Genomic DNA, 15942 nt, shown 5'->3' on the forward strand with positions numbered 1-15942 from the left:
CCCACAGGCGGTCGCTCCTCCCACGCTGCTCTGCCGCTCGCCTGCCTGCTGCTGCTACCTACTGCCTGACCGCTGCCTTCGGTAGATTACCGCTCACCTCTTCTCTGCCGCTGCCCTCCGCATCTTCTCAGGTTCCGCCTTCCGCCCGCAGCCTGCCGCCACTGCCCCCGCTCCTCACTTGCTCACCGACCCCGCTGCCCCGGTCACTTCCTTTGCTTTTCCCGCCGCTGCCCCCGTAGTCCCGCCTCCCCTCCTCGCCCATTGGCCACCCCGCTACCGCCTCCCGGCTGACCCTCCCTCCCGGCTCCTACTTAAGGGGTCCCTGTCGGGCTACTCACTGTGACCCCCTGTGCCCCCACAGGCGGTCGCTCCTCCCACGCTGCTCTGCCGCTCGCCTGCCTGCTGCTGCTACCTACTGCCTGACCGCTGCCGCTGACTTCGGTAGATTACCGCTCACCTCTTCTACGCCGCTGCCCTCCGCATCTTCTCAGGTTCCGCCTTCCGCCCGCAGCCTGCCGCCACTGCCCCCACTCCTCACTTGCTCACCGGCCCCGCTGCCCCGGTCACTTCCTTTGCTTTTCCCGCCGCTGCCCCCGTAGTCCCGCCTCCCCTCCTCGCCCATTGGCCACCCCGCTACCGCCTCCCGGCTGACCCTCCCTCCCGGCTCCTACTTAAGGGGTCCCTGTCGGGCTACTCACTGTGACCCCCTGTACCCCCACAGGCGGTCGCTCCTCCCACGCTGCTCTGCCGCTCGCCTGCCTGCTGCTGCTACCTACTGCCTGACCGCTGCCACTGACTTCGGTAGATTACCGCTCACCTCTTTTCCGCCGCTGCCCTCCGCATCTTCTCAGGTTCCGCCTTCCGCCCGCAGCCTGCCGCCACTGCCCCCGCTCCTCACTTGCTCACCGGCCCCGCTGACTTACTTTGCTTTTCCCGCCGCTGCCCCCGTAGTCCCGCCTCCCCTCCTCGCCCATTGGCCACCCCGCTACCACCTCCCGGCTGACCCTCCCTCCCGGCTCCTACTTATGACGCCCCCCCCAGCGACAGCGCAGCGGATGCGCGCAGCGGGAGCGTCGATTGAGCGCCGAAGGTGCGCCAAAGGTAAGCCCGTCTGCGCCCGTCCGTGCCTGGACCGCGCCCAGCGCCAGACCCCCTGGTCCCCACGCCCGTCACCCCCCCGGAGGACCTACGATGCCGCCACACTCATCGCGCTCAACACCGCCCGAGGCCTCGGATGCCACCGAGCATCCCGGCGACGCACCCATGGACCCTTCGCCTGCAGATCCTGCAACTTCTCCTGCCTGCGCACCTGCACCGCGCACACCAAGACGGACAGCAGCAACCACCTCAAGTGCATCCTGATCAACACCTGCTCCGTCCACCGACATGCCGTGGAACTCTGGAACCTCATCGACACCGCCGCTCCTGACGTCGCCTTCCTCACGGAAACCTGGATGAACGCCTCCTCAGCCCCCGACATCGCCATAGCCATCCCGGACGGCTACAAGATCATCAGGAGGGACCGCGTCAACCAGACCGGAGGAGGAATCGCCATCGTGCACAAAGACACCATTCGCATCTCGACTGACTCCATCGACGCATTCAACGCCGCCTAGTACCTGCACTTTTAGATCCACACCGACCCAAAGACTACCCTCAGAGGCACCCTCATCTACAGACCCCCGGGGCCGCGCACACAGTTCTGCGATGACATCACGGACTTCATCAGCCCGCACGCCCTCCCCTCCACCGACTACATCCTCCTAGGGGACCTCAACTTCCACCTGGAGAACACCAGCGACCGCAACACCACCACCCTGCTGGACAACCTCGCCAACCTCGGACTCAGGCAACTGGTCGACACCCCCACGCACTACGCCGGCCACACGCTCGACCCGATCTTCTCGTCCAGCAAACACATCACCTTCCACCACTCCACCGGACTTCACTGGACCGACCACAGCTGCGTTCACTTCAGCTTCAGGAAGAACACGGTCCACCGCCACCTGAAGCAGGTTCCCCACAGGAACTGGAGCAAGATCACTGCCGACCAGCTTACCTCTTCCCTCAGCCAGAACCCACCTGTCAACACAACGGACCCCAACCCAGCAGCCCGCAACCTCTCGCAGTGGCTGACCACCTGTGCCGACGACCTCGCCCCACTGAAGAAACCAAGCACCAAGCCCAGAAGCAAGAAGGCCCCCTGGTTCACCGACGCACTCAAGGACTCCAAGAAGAACTGCCGCACCCTCGAGAAGGCCTGGCTCCTCAACAGAACCGCCGACAACATGACCGCCCTCAAACTCGCAACCCGCAGTCATCACCAACTCATCCGAACCACCAAGAAGAAATTCTTGAAGGAACGACTGGACAACAACGCCCACGACAGTAAGGAGCTCTTACACATCGTCAACATCGCCAACCCCAGCTCCGGAAGCAACGACATCACTCCTTCACAGGACCTCTGCGACTCCCTCGCCTCGTACTTCCACCGCAAGATTGCCGACATCCACGTGAGCTTCGGCACTCCACCCCCGCACCCATCGGTGGAACATGCGCACCCCGCCGTCACTCTCCAGGCTTGGACCAAGGTGACTCCCGAGGACACGGCCCGCATGATGAACACCATCCATTCCGGATCTCCGACAGACCCATGCCCCCACCATGTCTTCAACAAGGCAGCCTCCACCATCGCACCCCACCTCCGTGACATCATCAACATCTCCTTCGACACAGCCACCTTCCCAGAGAGCTGGAAGCACGCCGAGCTCAGCGCACTACTGAAGAAACCAACAGCGAACCCAACCGACCTCAAGAACTTCCGCCCAATCTTGCTCCTTCCTTACCCTGCCAAAGTCGTCGAGAAGATCGTCAACAAGCAACTGTCCGCATTCCTCGAGATGAACGGATCCCTTGACCCATCGCAATCCGGTTTCAGAGCCAACCACAGCACCGAGACCGCCCTCATCGCAGCAACCGACGACATCCGAGCCCTGCTCGACAACGGTGAAACAACGGCCCTCATCCTCCTGGACCTCTCCGCAGCATTCGACACTGTCTGCCACCGTACCCTAGTCCAACGCCTCAACACCACCGGTATCCAAGGAAAGGCTCTGGAATGGATCTCCTCGTACCTCGCCGGAAGAACACAGAGAGTTCGCCTCCCTCCGTTCCGATCTGAGGCCACCGGAGTCATCTGCGGCGTCCCGCAAGGATCGTCGCTCAGCCCCACCCTCTTCAACGTCTACATGAAGCCCCTCGCGGCCATCGCACGCCAACACAACCTCAACATCATCTCCTACGCCGATGACACCCAGCTGATCCTCTCCCTCACCAGTGACCCCGACACCGCCAGAACCAACCTACACGAAGGGATGAAAGACGTCACCGAATGGATGAACATGAGCCGCCTGAAACTTAACACGGACAAGACAGAAGTCCTCATCCTTGGACCATCTCCCTCCGCATGGGACGACTCCTGGTAGCCCCCAGCCCTAGGCACCGCACCAAAACCAACGGACCACGCACTTAACCTGGGCTTCATCCTGGACTCCTCCCTATCGATGACCAGACAAGTCAACGCCGTCTCCTCATCCTGCTTCCACACCCTCCGCATGCTCCGCAAGATCTTCCGATGGATCCCGACCGAGACCAGGAAGACGGTCACCCAGGCCCTCGTCACCAGCAGACTAGACTACGGGAACGCCCTCTACGCCGGAACGACAGCCAAGCTTCAGAAAAGACTTCAGCGCATCCAGAACGCCTCCGCCCGACTCATCCTAGACGTCCCCCGACGCAGCCACATCTCGAGCCACCTGAGAGACCTGCACTGGCTCCCTGTCAACAACAGGATCACGTTCAGGCTCCTCACCCACGCACACAAATCTCTCCACGACCTGGGCCCAGGATACCTCAACGACCGCCTCACCTTCTACACGCCCACCCGCCAGCTACGATCCGCGCGCCTCGCCCTCGCGGCCGTCCCTCGCATCCAGAGAGCCACCTCCGGAGGAAGATCCTTCTCCTACCTGGCGGCCAAGACATGGAACTGTCTGCCTATCCACCTTCGGCTGACCCAGGACCACCTAGCTTTCAGGAAACAGCTCAAGACATGGCTGTTGGAGCAGTAGCAGACCCCCCTCCCCCAAGCGCCTTGAGACCCCTCCGGGTGAGTAGTGCGCGATATAAATGTCTTGATTGATTGATTGATTGATATGGAGAAACAAAAGCAAAAATAATAACTTTTGTTCTTATTAGAATTCCCATTATAATAGTTTTCATGTGACAAACGTTCCTCCTTCTATGAGGATAAGATTGCTAAAATTGGGGGAGGAGCCTAGCGCGCAACCAAGATGGCCGCGTAGGTGCGAGGCTCCCGAGGACCTCCGCAACCTCCTACGATTATCCTGAAATTATCCTGTCCCGGATGAGGGGACTGTGTTGGTGAGCCTGAGCTGAGGTGGCACCCGTTTCCCGTTTCCGAATCGGACCTCGGACACCGGAGTGAGCACCGATTGAGGTTTGCGGCCTTCTCCTCGCCGGACCCCGGATTTGCGCTGTGGGGTGATCCAGTGACAAAGCGAACAACAGCGGCGGGCAGGGCCTGGCGACTCGCGTACCCCGCACTTTCGCTTTCGCTTTCGCACCCCCTTGCCGTCTCTGCGAGGTTGGGTCGCGGGGCTCTTTGTGTTGGTGTGGCCTCGCTGGGAGACCCTGCCTGCCCGCCGGCTGTGATCCACCCCGCTGATCTGAGGTGGCCCCCCCCCGGAGCTCGTGGCCCTGCTTGCCTGCCCTTCACGACGTGGCTGGTGCGACTGGGAGACTGGTGGCCATGGCCACGAAACAAGATGGAGACCGAGCAAAGATCAAATCGACCCGGCGTGGCGTCGTCCATCAGGCCAACAGTATGGACCGCTATACCCTCCAGAAGGGATCTCCCGATGGACCGCACAAGTCCCCTGAGGGCCCTCCTGATGCCCCGGACCTGCCCACGGATCTGACTCTGCGAGATGTCATGGGTGCCATTGCCGAGATGAAGGCCTCGGTGGGCCAGCGCTTCGATACACTGGCGCAGAAGATCGACTCGGTCCTCGTGGATGTTGGCCTGGTGAGGGCCGATCTTTCCAAAACCAACGACCGAGTTGATTCTTTGGCCCACACCGCATCGGGCCTTACGACAGATGTGGCGGCCCTACAAACAGAGGTGCGCCGGCTTAGTCAGGCGAGTGCGCTTATGGATCGACGCCTGGAGGACTCCGAGAGTCTGGCCCGGAGGAACAACATCCGCATCATCGGGGTGCCCGAGGGACGCGAGGAGGCGGCGGCGGACCTCTTTGTGGAGGACCTGATTGCTACCCATCTCCAACCACGGGGGCTGAGTAAATCCTTCGCTGTGGAGAGGGCCCACAGGGTTCCCGGGGAAAGGCCGAAGGTCGGAGCCCCTCCGAGACCTCTCATTGCCCGGATTTTCAATTTTCGGGACAGAGACGCTATCCTGCAAACCTCCAGACTGCATGGACCGGTTAAGCTTGACAATATGGAGGTAAATTTTTACCCTGATTTCACCCCAGCGGTCCAGAAGCAGCGACTGAGCTTCCTAGGCGTCAAACGCCGTCTTCGGGACCTAAACCTCAAATATGCCATGCTCTTCCCAGCCAAGCTGCGAGTGGAGGTGGAAGGTCGCACACACTTCTTTGATCGTCCCGAAGCGGCCGGGGACTGGCTGGATACTCTGTCTGGGGATCGTGATCGGGGGGGCGGGGGGCGGGGGGGGGGGGGCGGCGGGGGGAGACGGCCAACTGGATCGGGACTGAGGGTTTAATATTAGGCCTCGCTCTGGACGAAAATGATGCCACTTTAGATTATGCGTCTGTCTGTGTAAGTTCCCCTCCTATGGAGGTTGTGTTGGGTCTATTGGGGGTTCTCCCTCCTCCTCTAGGGGGTCTAGTTAGTTTAACTATATATGGGGCGACAGGCACACTGCACGTTGGGGGGGCTGTTCGGGCTCATGCAGGGGTGCAGGGAGGGGGGAGTTTTGTTGGGGTGGGTGGGTAGGGATGGGGTGTTGCTCGTTTTCATCACAAGGCAAAAGTATTTTTGTGTTAGTTCTAAAGTGCTCTCGGGGGGACGAATGATGGCTTCTGTATATGATGGGGGGTAGGGAATTAACTTTGTTGTCTTGGAATGTGAATGGACTGGGGGACAGGATCAAACGAGGTGTGGTCCTGCAGTTCTTGAAGCGAATCTCGCCCGATGTAGTCTTTCTGCAGGAGACACACCTCATTGGCAACTCCTTCTGCGCCATGAATCGGCGTGGCTATCGCCTAGTGGCCCACTCGGGCTTCACGTCTGGCTCAAGGGGTGTGGGCATCATGGTGAAGAACTCGCTCCCGTTGGAGATTGATGAGGTGCTCCACGATGACAGGGGACGTTACACGGTCTTGGTGGGAAGAATGGAGGGCACAGTGGTTGTCTTTGTGTCAGTATACATCCCACCGGGGCTGCAGTCGACCACCTTTGCGGACCTGGGGCGCCTTCTCCTTGGCCTTCCGGGGGGGCTTCTAGTGGTGGGGGGGATTTCAATGCGGTGGTTTCTGGGACTGTGGATCGTCACCCCCCTAGGGACCTCCCCCGGGCACAGGCGTGGCTATCTGGCCTCTTGGATACATTGGGATTGGTGGACTGCTGGCGTTTAAAACACCCCACGCAGCTGCAGTACACTTTCCACTCGGGGGCCCATGGTAGTCTCTCACGACTAGATTATGTCCTTGTCCCGGCGGCCTATGTTGGGAGGGTGGGAGAGGTGCGCCATTTGGCACGGGGTATCTCGGACCACTCCCCGCTCCTGTTACACTTTGATGTCTTTCCGAGGGGTGAGGGTAGGGTGGTCCCAATCAATCCCTGGTACCTGCGCGACCCCACCATTCTCGCTGACTTGATTAAATCCCTTCAGCGATATTTTGACGAGAATGTGGGGTCCGTGCCTTCGGCTGTATCACTGTGGGAGGCCTTCAAGACAGTACTCCGAGGGGAGGCCCTATCCCTTATTTCCCACGCCCGGAGGCGCGAGCGGGAGGAGGTGACCCGGGTGGAAGCTGAAATAGCCGAGTTGGAGGGTAATCTAGAAGGTGGGGTGACGGATGCCGCATTACATGTCCTCCAACTCAAGCAAGCGGCCTATAGGGCCCTCGTCACGGAGGCGGCCAGGGGCCTCAGTAGAGAGCAACAGGGGCGACTGTATGATGTGGGTGATAAGGCTGGTAAACTGATAGCGTGGTTGGACAAAAAAGAGAGAGCGAATCGTGTGGTCCCGCTGATTGAGAAAACGGATGGTGTGTGTGTAACTGAGCCAGAAGAAATTGTCTCCTGTTTCGCGGATTATTTCCGTGGGGTGTATTCCCCGGTGTCTTCCTGCTCTGAAGAGGATTCCCGTGCCCTGCTCAGGGATATCGCGCTGCTGTCTCTTTCGGGGGAGGACAGGGTGTCGCTGGACGCCGCTCCCACCTCCGACGAAATCGCCCTCGCCATACGCTCGGTCGCTTCCGGCAAGGCCATGGGTCCGAATGGTCTCCCTATCGAGTTGTACAAGTTGCGACCGGATACGCTGGCACCACACCTCCGGGCTATGTTCCTGGCGGCCCACTCGGTGGGCTCCCTCCCGTTGGACCAGCGTCTGGCTACAATCGTGGTTATCCACAAGGAGGGGAGACCTTGGGACCGGGTTACATCCTATCGGCCCATTTCGCTACTGAATGCGGAGCCCAAAATTCTCGCCAAGGTACTGGCCAATCGGCTGGTCGGCGTGGTGGGCGATTTGGTTCATCAGGACCAGTCCGGCTTTATTCCCCATCGCAACACAGCCCTTAACTTGCGGCGTTTGCATGGGGTGCTCGCACGTGTCCCGTTCATACGGGAGCCGGCCATTTTGGCGTCCTTAGACGCCACCATGGCGTTTGACACGCTTGAATGGCCATACATCTGGGCGATGCTTGCGAAGTTTGGATTTGGCCCAGGGTTCATCAGTTGGGTCAAATTGCTGTATTCGGGCCCATTGGCGCAGGTGGTGGTGAACGGAAGAGTATCGGCTCCGTTCGAATTGGGCCGGGGCACGCGGCAGGGCTGCCCCTTATCGCCGCTCCTGTTTGCGCTCGCCTTGGAGCCCCTGGCGGAGTGGCTGCGGTGGCATCCTTCTATCCGTGGTCTCCGCTGGACCCCCGAGTATGAGGACCGCGTATCCCTATACGCTGATGACATCCTCTTGTACCTAGCCTCCCCACGTAAATCACTGATAGTACTGGTTGATGTTTTACATTCATTTGGTCGCAACTCCGGCCTTGTCATCAACTGGGCTAAATCATGTGTGTATGTGCTCTCTGGGGAGGCTCCCATCCTCCCGCGGGGCTGTCCGATCCAGATCGCCCCGCGGGGGTTCAGGTACCTGGGTGTCTTCATTACTCTGGACCCGGAGGCCCGCTACGATCGGAACTTGCTTCCCCCCCTCCAGCGCCTGAAGGAGGACGTCGCGCGCTGGCGGCGCCTGCCGCTTTCGCCGCTCGGCCGGGCGGCATTGTTCAAGATGTCGTTGCCGCGCTTCCTGTACGCTTTGCAGAACACTATGGACCTAGTCCCGGCGCGCTACTTCCGTGAGGTGGAGAGTTTGCAACGCCGCCTGTTCTGGGACGGGAGGCCGCGTATTGCCCTGGCGAAGTTGACGCTCCCATGGTATGACGGGGGGATTGCCCTCCCGGATATTAAACGGTACTATTGGGCCTCCCAGCTAGCTGCGATTAATCACGGCCTATACGGGCCCGCCTTAAACCCGGCATTCGAAATGGATAAGATGCTACTTCCAGGCGGTGACTATAATCGAGCGCTCTACTCTAGCGCGCCCGACGCTCGCCTAACGGGCCCCACGCGTGTAATGGTGCGAGTGTGGCACGCGGCCAATGTAGCTATGGGGTGGAAGGACCGTTTGACCCGGGCGTCACCACTATACGCGTCTGAGCGGTTGGGCTCCCTGTGGACCTCGAAGGGCTTCGAGAAGTGGGACATAATAGGCATCAGCAAAGTGGGGGATCTCTGGACGAGGGGAGGATTTAAAACGTTAGAGATGCTGCAGACGGAATTTCAGTTGCAGGGCAGTGAGTACTTTCGGTATTTGCAGGTCCGTCATGCACTGGGCTCCGTCTTCCCGGACGTTGCCTCCATCCCGGAGTATTCCCCCCTGGAGGATAGAGTGCTGGATGGACACGTCCCGGACAGCACGATCTCACTGATCTACAAAAAACTGATCAACGACCGCTCGGGCTTGTTGACTGCCCTTCGTGAGGCTTGGGTTGCCGATGGGCTGGAGCTGGACGACGAGGACTGGATCTCCGCGGTGGCCTCCCCGAAAGAGGTGGCCATACCGGCTCGCCTTCGCTTCGTCCAGCTCAAGATACTCCACAGGGTCTACATGACGGGGCCAAAGCTCCTGCGTATGGGCTATGCTGAGGACGGGTTGTGTAAGCGTGGGTGTGGTGCTTTGGAGACTTTTCTGCATATCTTGTGGGAGTGCCCGGAGGTGGAGGGGTTCTGGCGTGGTGTGCATGAGGTGCTGCGAGTGGTTACGCATGTGGCGCTGTTGCCCGAAGCGAGGAGATGCCTCTTGAATGTGTGGGAACCTACCGATTACTCGGCGCCGCAGACGTGGTGGGTGACTCTGGGATATATGGTGGCCAAGCGTGATATTGCTCAACTGTGGGGATCCCAGAGGCCCCCGACTGTCTCGGCCTGGAAGGAACATATGGATTGGTGCATGTTTCGGGAAAAGGTGGTGTATGTGGCGAGAGGTAAGCCTGGGACATGGGTGAAAGTATGGGGCCCCTGGAACGCCTACCGCGGGGGAATCTGTGCTCCGCCGTTATTGCCCGATCCGTCGCCGGCCCCGTCCCCTTAGCCGACTCATCCCCCCGGTACCGGGCATTGGGTTTACCCAGCCCTAGTCCTGATCTCTTCCCCTTCTTGAGACTCCTATGGATGGTTAGGATCCCCCCTCTAGGGGAGCACATGCTGCTATTTCCGATTGTGGATTGCCTTGTGGGTTTGTTTTTTCTTGTTGTTCTTTAAGTTTAAAATGAAACCGTATAGTGGGGTCTGAATGGTGTGGCTCTCAACGCTGTTAACTCCTGTGCATGCTCCTCCGCAGCACCACGTGCTTTATAAATGTGTATCGTATGCTCCTTTCTTTGCTAGCGGCCGGCCGGCCGGCAGGTTGTAGGCCCATATTTGTATATTTTTGAGTCTTGTAATAAACGGTTTCAAAAAACAAAAAAAAAAAAAGATTGCTAAAATTAAGAAATGAAATTGAGAGGAAGAATATTCAGCAATAGATGCTTGATTAGCGAGGTGGTTTGATACGGCTCCATCAAATTGAAACAATTTGACTAGATTGCAACACCTTCACTACTCATAGAACCCATACAATTGATCTGTCTGCAGGTGTTGCTGCCCCTGCCCAATGGATAAAATCATTACTAAGTAAGGTTTTCACCAATATTTTCAACAGCTCTTTTGCGTGTGGTCTTGTCCCGAAACTCTTGAAACAGGCTTTGGTAAAGCCACTACTAAAAACCCACTTTTAAAGCTGCAGAGCTTAGCAACTACCGGCCTATATTACTATACCTATTTCTAGGTAAGTCACCAGAAATAATTGTTTATGGCTAATTCCATAAATATGTGAAATAACTTTCTCCTGGACCACCATCAATCTAGTTTCCTTCCTGGACCAGTGACTGAGCTTGTAGACTAATCTGCCTCAAATCATCTGAGAAAAGCAGCTAATACAGGTGATATCAGAGGTCTGATCCTATTAGGCATATCTGCAGCCTTTGATTCCATCTACCATTGTACAGTGATTTCCAAACTACACAAAAGTTGTATCACAGTAAACGCTCTAAACTGGCTAACCTCCTTCTTGGAAGACAGACACCAGTCCATTGTTCTTTCTCCATTAGGAGCCAGTCTTTGATTGCTCAAATGTGAACTCAGGGCTCTCTCTTATCCCCACTGGCTCTTTATGAGATAAGTGCATGTTTTTATATATGTTTATGCAGATGACACCCAACTCATCTTCAGTCTGACAAATCAAAATCACTCCATAAAACCTCCTGGCTTATGTCTAAACGACTGCCTTCTCTGTAATACATGGTGTATGTCCAAGAACATACTTAAAGTTAATCCATCAATGACAGAAAGTACTCTTCACCGGGGGAGAATACTATCTATCCGAGTTCTTTAACTGGCCCTCTGAAATGGGTCTCTGCCCCACACTTGCATGATCCGTGCATAATCTGGGTCTCAACATTTACAACGACCTCTCCGAGAAAGAACAAGCAGCAAAAGTCACCAGACCTGCTACTGGCAGTTAAAAAACAGAAAGACCCTCCTCTGTTTATCAATGACCAATTTCACATCCCCGTTCTGAACCCTCTTGATCAATCTAGATTAGGTGATGGGAATGAAGTCGGTCTATCCTACTTGAATACCAGTATATATCAGATGCAATTGGTTCAGAATGGAGTTGTGCATCTTTTCATAGGATTTCCAAGAGATGGCCAGACTACCCCTGTGCTCCAACAGCTCCGCTGACTGCTGATAAAGTAAATGGTGTTTAAACCGTTGCTATCGCTACACAGAGCTCTCTAGCCTCAAGTCCCAAGAGTTATTATTAAAAGATTAGCCTCATATCACAGTCTCATTCTGAATTCCTAGCAGAAACCACAAACCCAAAACTGTGAGGTTCGGTAACAGAGCCCTTTCCATAGCAGTAGTAGAATTCTTGAACACTCTTCCAGTCCATCTTCACAACAAATCCAATCTCTGTTTAAACAAGCATTGGCATAGCCAATAGGTCTCGCCTTTGGGACCTTATAAGTGTTTAGTTATCCAGCACAATATCCTTGGTGCAACAACATCAACGGTTGCATGGCTAAACACTTATAAGGTCCCAAAGGCGAGACCTATTGACTATGCCAATGCTTGTAATACCACACAGGCCTGATAAAAAGTCTTCCATTTGATTCCATTGGAGTAGTACATTTAAAAAAGAAAAAAAAGTGCTAAATCTGCACAAAAGCTCATTCAAACAAGCATTGGCAAAGCCAATAGGTTTTGTGTATGTAAGATCTATTGGCTTTGTCAAAATTTATTTAGACCTTAGCTCAGCAACGTGGGCTGCTGTGCAACATGGTTTAAAGTAAACAAAAATAATCACAGCCAGCGTTGACCACATCATAACGCTTTGGTCTTTCTTTACTCTAAGCAGGGCCAAGGGAATTATACGGCAAGGGAGGGCCAAATTCTGCAGTGAGGCTGAGTAAATATTGCTACACGAAAAGGCACTTATAAGGTATAATTTGGCATGTTTCCTGATAGTATTACTTCAATATTCTGTGATTTTCAAACTTGTTAACATTGTCTGGGCATTTGTTGTGCCTCATTAGTACCAGTTCAACACACAAATATAGCAATAAGCAACAAAAATGTAACTGGTTAACCTTTGCAAAGAACCTTCCACTGCACTGCAATGCGTTCTGCTGCATCTTTATTAACTTTTTAACCATTTGAGCTAGAAACAATGTTTACTTTTGTTAAAATCTGCAGATTATGCGGAAGAAAATTGATTATGCAGCAAATCTATAATCATACGCTGTGCTGAGTGTACAGTTTTCTGTTTGTATTTAAATGCAATTCATACAAGTAGAAAGAGAAATTGAGTTCTGCGAAAATTTTGTGTATATCCAAACTTTATTTGCACATAGTACTTGCAGCTCATCCTTCATCTTCTTCATGCTATGTTTGTTTAATGCTACCCTGCTCCAACACGTGTTCCACCCCACAAGTAAGCCTGTTAAGCGGGGGCTTTCTCAAGGCTGTAAGTTAATACAATCTTTATTTAGTTATTCACATAGTTACAATATGCTTCTCACCTCATGGGAGCCGTGCTATTAATTTAAGGGTGATCATGGACCTTATTCTTATGACTCTGTTCGTGCTCCAGAAAGCAATGTGCCCTTGTAACACTTTTAGAAAAATAGCGGTTTAAAGTAAGTTTGTACTAAAGTTCTAGTGGTCTACTTAAGACTAGGCAAAACTAAATTGGAATAAAGAACATCCACTGGTTTGCAAGTATGTGTTTATGACCTTCTTATATATATTCTAAAGTCGTACTCCTAGGTATATTATTGTATTTTTTCAGTCTGTAAAAATAAATGGGGAAAACTACATGTAATGGAAAATGCATAATATGCATGTTAGAACTTGATCTAATGCAACTTTACTCGAAATGTGTCGCATGGGGTAGTGACTAGACCCCACCCTTGTTTTCCCAGTCCAGCAAGCTTGGTCAAGATCGACTTCAAGGAGATATGTATTTTCACTTGGGTACCTCGTGGGTCTGTACGATGCCCGATTCCCCATTAAAAATTAATTTGAGCGTCTGATTATGTTTAAACAAAGTGATAGCCTGCAAGTAGGCTACTGTGGTGGAAGGCTTAGAAAAGTATCAGTGATAAAGTTTCCGAAGAAAAGTTAGGGAAAGCTGTTATGCTCATGTCAAAGGCCCCGTTTAGGCGGGGGGTAGTGGCGTGCATAGCGCCTAACAAGCACGTCGCTGGTTTTAAATTCTAATGGGTTAGACGGTAAACCATGAGCAGGGTATTGTAGCGGCGGCTCGGAGCCAGTTTAAAACAATTTAGTAGCGTGCAACACAGTGTAGAGTGAGACTCGCATTTTAGAAATCAGCATGAAAACCCAGAGGTGAGGCAAAGCTGGAACAAGTTTACGATAGACCGAGCTTTGTGTTGAAAGCTAACACCAACTTGAAGCAGGCGCAAGCAAGGGGAAATGTGTTCATTTCTTGAAAAAATTGTGCTTTCTGTGTGGGTTACAGCGCTCAGCACATATCCAATACATAGTTTTGTCTCTTTTATCTAGTGTCTCTCAGCGCCACGAACCTTCGGCGTAGGCGCTTTCTACAAATATAAAATACGATATAATAATTCTCAGATCTACACCGTGGTGTGGTGGGGTTTTGCGTGGCACATGGAAGACTTGTTTACAGCCAGTGCATGCGATGACACCAGCGGAAGTCCGGTCTTTGGCTCTCTCTGGGCTGTGTTTTCTCCAGTGCGCAGCGTGGCACTTTTGATGATGCGCTGCTTGAAAAATGAGTAAATCCGGCCTCAGTGGGTGAAAGTGGTTTACTTGGAGACAACCGTTAATAAAACACTTGGGGAAGGGGGGGGGGGGAACGTCAGTTTTCTGCCCTTGGATATAACAGGGCTGAGCGCTCAAAAAGTACCAGTGAAAATCACATAACCTGGTGCCCTGTGCCTAAGTTTGGAGGGTGAACAGTTCACCAAGTCACGACCTTTCGCAACGCCGAAGTTTGACCACAGCCTCTTCTATTTTCTGCGTCTGTGAACTGTTAACTTTCGCCTCAGTTCCACCGACAGCCAACCGCACGTCGATACTGGAAGTGGCGTGTACGTGACAAAAAGTGTGTCTGCGCTTTTGGGGACATCTTTGAAAAGTATGCTTTATATTGTATACGCTGTTAAAATTAAAAGAGGAACACACTGTGACTAATGCGAGATTATAGATCCTGTTTGAATGTTTCTCATTTTGAAAACAGATGTATAACAATATTTTGAGAAATGAATAACTCATGACTTAATCGTAATATTGTTTGCCTGAGAGGTGTCCCACATATGCACTAGAGTCTGCGAGAGCGCAGGAGGCAGGGGAGTGAAGAGAAGCGCTGTGGCTTTGTTAGCCCGCGCCTCGTGCTCAAAGTAATAAAAAAAGCAGCAGGGGGAGGGGATAGAGGAGGGAGCCTGGGCCTGTTTCCCTTGCGGGAGCAAGCAGGAACCATATGTTAATTAAAACCAGATGGTTTTAAAGCTTGCTCCCGCAAGTGAATTGCCAAATGTGCACGTGTTGCCATTAAAAGCAATGCAACACGTGCACGTTTTTGGGACACAAACTGAATCGATTGCTGAAGGTCTTCCTATGCAACGCATGCGCGCTGCGTAGGTGAGACCTAAAAAACTCCTAAAAACGTGTCTATTTAATCAGTAAGTGCATAGCATTTTCCTTGTGTGCTTTTGCTTTAGTGCCAAGTAGATTCTGCAGACATCATGCTTCATAAGTAACGGACCACAGACCATAAGAAAACACTAGCTAAGAAAGCAAGGGATAGTGCTGTAAAACGATGTCTTTTCAAAATTGGTTTTGACTCCAGTTTTGGGAAATTAATGTGCTTCCAACATAGAACATCAGTTAGACAAATATTTGCCCACCCTCTTTTAGCAGTCTTTTCGGCATCTTGTTTCTGTATTACTCTGGCTTCAGTTGTTCTCATATTCCCTTTGTTTCTGTCCCAGGGTTAGTATATACAGTTATGTAAATGTATCACCTGAGTACCTCAAAGTATGCACTGAGTTCTCTCCTGCGGGATAGTGATAGAATCTTTCTGGTCCTTGAGACACTCACAAAATCGTTCCCAATTTACAGGTGTTCGCTGCTGAACTGTGAGGCTGTACTGGAGCTGCTGAGCCGGAAGCTGCAGAACCCCAGCACCAGCATTCAAATGGTGAGACATCTTCAGGTAGAGAGCGCTGCAGATGATTTTTATTAAAGTTCAACCATCCCGATTATTCAGGCTAGATGTTTATTTTTGTAATCAAAAGGAAGGTTTCTGCTAAGGACCCCAATATTGCAAGTCTAGCTTACATATTTGATGCAGAAGCAATGCTGGGAGTAAGGGGACTGCATTTGCTGTAGAATAGAGCAGTGGTTCTTACCTGGAACCTCCGGGGTTCCACAAAGCTTGCTCAAGGTGTCCACAACTGTTTACAAAATTAAATAATAATGCGAGATTAATAAAGTATTTTACCAAAT

At 53.2% G+C, this 15942-nt stretch overlaps 1 protein-coding gene across 3 annotated transcripts in view; it reads left to right on the top strand.

Moving 5' to 3' along the window:
- The window catches only part of TEPSIN (TEPSIN adaptor related protein complex 4 accessory protein), a 241623-nt gene that overhangs the window by 181144 nt on the left and 44537 nt on the right, over positions 1-15942 (top strand). For all 3 annotated transcript variants that reach the window (XM_085617396.1, XM_085617395.1, XM_085617398.1), the window contains one exon: positions 15556-15634. In XM_085617396.1, coding sequence (XP_085473522.1) covers positions 15556-15634 — 79 coding nt within the window. The remainder of the gene's footprint in view (positions 1-15555; positions 15635-15942) is intronic.

Source organism: Triturus cristatus, chromosome 7 (genome assembly GCF_964204655.1).
Source record: "Triturus cristatus chromosome 7, aTriCri1.1, whole genome shotgun sequence".
NCBI lineage: Eukaryota > Metazoa > Chordata > Amphibia > Caudata > Salamandridae > Triturus > Triturus cristatus.